A 5,430-nucleotide genomic window follows, 5' to 3' on the forward strand; every position below is an offset into this window, starting at 1 on the left:
TATATACAATTTAAGTTCACAAATTTTTTAATTTGATATTTTATTAATTTAATTTTAAATAAAATCATAATAATTTTTTACTTAATGTCAATTAGTAAGATTTAATTTATTCAAAAATATTAAATTATTATTTATTGGTTAAAGTATATTATACTAATAATATACTTTTTCATTAAATTTTTATTTATAAATTTTATAAGAACTTAATTTTAATGCACAAAATATACTTACACATAATATTATAATCAAAATTGAGCGATCTATTATATTTAAAATTAAACGAATTCATTCTAGAAATGAACGAACACATAATATCAGGAATCATTCCTCATCCCGATATCAGCTTAACTCGATTCATAATTTCAAACTTATACCGACTTTCGAACCAAACGACTTTAGAGATGCTGAATTCCAGTAGGGAGGGGGGGGGGGGTGTTGTATAGTATGAGGTGGTCCTTGGGGGGTAGGAGAATAAATCCCAGGAATGTCGGCAAGCATAGTGGAATCCGCGTATAAGGCGCTCTTAGAATAAGAAAGAGTTGTACTTTGATAAATAAATAAAAAAAAAAAGTAAAGAAAGGAAAATAGATGGATAAGATGAGATTCGATTGGGACGTGAAGATAGGAGGGCAGTAGGAAGGGGACAGTCACCTTGCTTCTTTCCGTGAACCTCTCGCTGTTGCTGTACTATTTATTTATCCTCCCTTTTTCTTTTGCCTTTTTACTGTTTTTAATCCCCTCTTCTTCTTCTTTTTTGCAATTCCAAAGTCCTCACCACAAATTAAATAATATAAGTCTCTTAAAATATATTGATTGCTTAATAATTTTTATACGTTATTTTCGCCGAGTTGATAAATTATTAAAACAAACTTTTTTCATATCTTTTAACGATATCTTTAAAATAATTGTAGGAAATTATTTTGAGAAAAGTTTCCTTGGAGACCCAGAATCAGTACCATAATTATATGTAAAAATTGATATACGTAGTAGGTTAATTGACGTCGGTAGAACGAGTACACGGATAGGGGTTAAAATTAAAGATTTTGTTTTGTATGTTTGCCCTACTCTCCCTTTGACTTGGTCCTATAAATACCCCTCCCCTGTCCGTCTCCTTAACTCACTCATTCACATCTCAACTACCTACTATCTTACAAAACATCAAGCAAAGATGGCCAACATCATCCACAACATCCAGGAGAAGCTAGGCATGGGAGGAGACCACAAGGAGGCAGAGAAGCACAAGGAGGAAGAGCACAAGAAGACTAGTGAACACAAAGAAGGCGGTGGTGGAAGCATCATTGACAAGGTCAAGGACAAGATCAGTGGTGGAAGCAGTGAGGACAAGAAGAAGGATGAGCATTATGGTGATGAAAAGAGCCATGACAAGAAGGATAAGAAGAAAAAGAAGGATGGTCATGAGAAGAAGAAGAAGGATGGTGGTGATAGCAGCAGCAGTGACAGCGACAGTGATTAAGTAATAATGTCCTTAACTTTAATCATCATCCTCCCCATCCCCCTCGCTTTATGGATCTCTATTTCTATCTACCATTTTATATGATTATGTTATCATGGTGTGTAATAAACAAGGATTTTAGGGGGGATTTTTATAATAAACAGTTTTTAGTTATGATGATCTTTATTATGCAATTTGAATCAGTTGATCTTTTTTAGCATTCTCTCATCTCTATTCTTCTCAAAAGGAAATTTAGATTTTCAATTATTGTTTAATCGTTTGACTAAATTATTATTTACCATGGTAATGGAATATTGCCGTAATTTAATATTGCATGATATAGAAATAAGACAAACAAATCTTACTTTTAAGAGTTGAGTTGTAGTTATCAGAATGAACTGAGATTTGATATTCATTAATTAGTAAAAAAGAGATTTGATATTCATTTTAACGCTTACAAATTTAGGATACAAAAGAAAACAATGATCCGAATGGAATTGGAAAACGCAATTTGATATATAAGAAAAAGAAAGTTTATTAGCCGTTTTTTATTGCTACACACGTGTGCACGCATCAATAATTAAACTCTTTATCTTTTTCTTAACAGAAAACTAAAAACATTGACATTTTATTTAAAAAAATATAAAGTAAACCAATGATTGAAGGGGTCACATGATTGTAAGAATGCCTGAGTTTAGCGATAAATCTTCGATTAATTTTCTAACAAGGCACGATTCGACTTTTAAAATTTAATTAACTCGTGCATTTTTCTCGATTGGTATTTGCAAATAAAATTATTATATATAATATATAACTTTAATTAAAATTAAATAATTATAAATCTTTAATATAATAATTATATTTATTAACTTATAAATTACTACGAAAATAATGATATTAGAAACAAATATTATTTATAATATTAAATACATCCAATTTTTTCTTTGATTAATTCTCTTGATTCTCCGATTAATCTTAGATCGGTACTTTGACCGACGTCTTTGGATTCCCGATTTTTATAGTATTGAAGGCACATGGAATGGGATATTTTGAGTAAGAAATTAGACCGACCGTAAAGCAATTAGATGGAGATGATTTAACAATTGTGAAGTAAGACCAGTCCCCCTTTCAAATTTGGCCCAAAAAAATTAATCCTAAAATCTAAGAATGTGTAAGTTTAGCGATAAATTTTCGATTAATTTTCTAGCAAGGCACGTGATTGATTCGACTTTTAAAATTTAATTAACTCTTATGTATTTTTCTTGACTGGTATTTGCAAATAAAATTATTATATATAATATATAACTTTAATTAAAATTAAATAACTATAAATTATTTAATATATTAACTTATAAATTACTACTAAAATAATGATATTAGAAACAAATATTATTTATAATATAAAATACATCCAATTTTTTTCTTTGATTAATTCTCCTGATTACTTTGACCGACGTCTTTAGATTCCCGATTTTTATAGTACGGAAGTCACATGGAATTCGATATTTTGAGGAAGAAATTGGACCGACTGTAAAGACAATTAGATGGAGATGATTTAACAATTGTGAAGCAAGCCCAGTCCCCCTTTCAAGTTTGGCCCAAAAAGTTAATCCGACAATCTAAGGAATTTTTGGAGAAGATTCCACTATTCCGCCCGCTTCTCATCATTAGTCTAATGGTATTTTGAACAAGAATTAAATTGTAATTAGGTTTCTCTTATATCAAAGTGGTTAGGTAATTATTTCTATTATTTTAGGTACTAATAATTAATAAAATAAAACATATACTTAATTGACTATTAGTTTGTTAGATCGTTCACATTTTCTATATTTTTACGGCTTATCATATATTGCCATCGTATAAACATGTATAACATTGGCTGTTATAGCCAAAATTTGGATATAGATTATTTCGGGTCAACAATGGGTCAATTGGAATCAAATTCGGAAAAAAGGATGAAGGATTAGGCTGAGGCTGCAACATATGAGGGGAGGACGCGCCCTAGACTTAGGACGCGCCCATATTTAATAAAATGCAAGATATGTACTATGTTTGGGTTTAATCTGCAACACAACATAAGTGGATGCGTCCCGGGAGTAAAGCGCGCCCTAGTCAAGATGAATGTACTACGTGGCTTGTTCTCGCTCCGGGCTTGTCCTCACTACGGGACAAGGCAAAGAGTTTGCCCTCGCTCTGGTACTGGATCATCTCGGGTCAAATACGGGTCAATTGGACTGGAATTGGGGCAAAAAGATGAATAATTAGGTTTTGATCTACGTTGTATGAAGCGAAGACGCGCCCTGTATATGAAGGATGTGTAGGATTTTATACATCACAGAAGCATGGTAAAACATTTTTCTTGATATAAAATCCATATAATCGCATATAAATCGTGAATAAATCGAGGGATCGATTACTAACCTTTAAAAGCGATCCAATAATGATGAACGGAGATCCCTAACAGCTGCTCCTCAAGTGTGAAGCACTCCACCGCTATCTACCAAGAGATCAAAGTAATGGAGGAGGAAGGGGTTGAGAGAATTACGGTTTCTTTCTTTTTCCTTGGTTGAGGCAAATAGAGTTTATAATAATATATTTATAGGCAAAAATTTCAGCTGAAAATTTTCCCATAAAATATTATTATTATTAACCCTTTAATTGATTATTCTCATTAACCAATTAACTAATAATTAAAACACCTTTTAATTATTAATCCTTTTTCTAAACACTTTAGAAAATAATTCTCACTTGATTTAATTTCTAAAAGTTAAATTCTTAATTAATAATATTAAGAATTTTTTCTTAATTAATTTATAATCAATTAAATCTCATTTAATCAATTATTAAATTTGATAATTAATTATTTATTTCATAAATAAATAATTATCAGCCATTATTAATTAATTCCTCAACCATTAAATCATTCTCTTTTATGGTGTGACCCTGTAGGTTCAATATTAAGCCGGTAGTAGAAATAAATAATAATAAAACTATTTTATCATTATTTATATAAATTCTCTAATTCATTAAATATGATTAATTAATAAATTAATCATATTTATTCTACATCGTGAGGGATACTTCTCAGCATATCACGACTATCCGGATAATACGAATTCACTGCTTAGAATACCAAGAACCTATTCAGTGAATAGTTACCGTACAATCAATTTCTTCCACCCTGCAATGTCACGATTAAATATAAGGCATGGAACTTGTGTCAAGTCTATCTTATTTAATCGTATGCTTTCCCATTCACTATGCTTAGTTCTAATTAATGTGAATTAGAAACTCCCTTCTAATTTCATTCACTCTGACCAGAGATTCCTGAACTAGCATAAGTGGATCAGCATTGAACATTCTCTTCCTTCACTGGAAGGGGTAGATCCTTTATTGATCATACACTATCTTCGTGTACAAATTCCTATACCCAGTAGAGCCCTTATTATTGTCCCTGGAGACTAAGAACTAAACCAAAGTATAGTTCAGTGTACACAAGATGACTATGATGACCTCAAGTCTAAGGATACTTGTACAACTATCACTATGTGAACATCTGCTGACACGTGAGTGAACTCCATCAGTTGTTCAGTTGTGTGAGTCATGTTCAGTGAACTTATTCTATAATAAGCACCTACATACTAGCTATAGTGTCACCACACAAATGTCTATGAGAACAGACAGCCTTCATAATGAAGCAAGCATAGTATGTACCGATCTTTGCGGATTACTAATTACCAGTTAGTAATCCTACGACTAGGAACTATTTAAGTTCAGAGTTATCATCTTTTAGGTCTCATTATTATGATCTCATTATAATCCATAAAAAGCTTTACTCTAAACTATGGTATATCTTATTTAAACACTTAAATAGATAAAGCCCGCAATAAAAATAAAACAAGTCTTTTATTAATATCAATGAAATAAAAACAGATTACATAAAAGTTATTCATAAATCATCATACATGATTGGACTT

The 5,430-nt window shown here is 31.0% G+C and overlaps 1 protein-coding gene across 1 annotated transcript; it reads left to right on the forward strand.

Moving 5' to 3' along the window:
* Positions 1-1,095: 1,095 nt before the first annotated feature.
* LOC141704551 (uncharacterized) lies at positions 1,096-1,673 on the forward strand. Its single transcript, XM_074507782.1, has one exon. The coding sequence runs from the start codon at positions 1,169-1,171 to the stop codon at positions 1,472-1,474; it is 306 nt and encodes a 101-aa protein (XP_074363883.1). The 5' UTR covers positions 1,096-1,168; the 3' UTR covers positions 1,475-1,673.
* The last annotated feature ends 3,757 nt before the right edge of the window (positions 1,674-5,430 follow it).

This window comes from Apium graveolens, unplaced genomic scaffold, assembly GCF_009905375.1.
Source record: "Apium graveolens cultivar Ventura unplaced genomic scaffold, ASM990537v1 ctg7979, whole genome shotgun sequence".
Taxonomy (NCBI): domain Eukaryota; kingdom Viridiplantae; phylum Streptophyta; class Magnoliopsida; order Apiales; family Apiaceae; genus Apium; species Apium graveolens.

Bases quoted from the DNA above. Each gene is read 5' to 3' on its own strand.
- LOC141704551 (XM_074507782.1), top strand. From the start codon at position 1,169: ATGGCCAACATCATCCACAACATCCAGGAGAAGCTAGGCATGGGAGGA.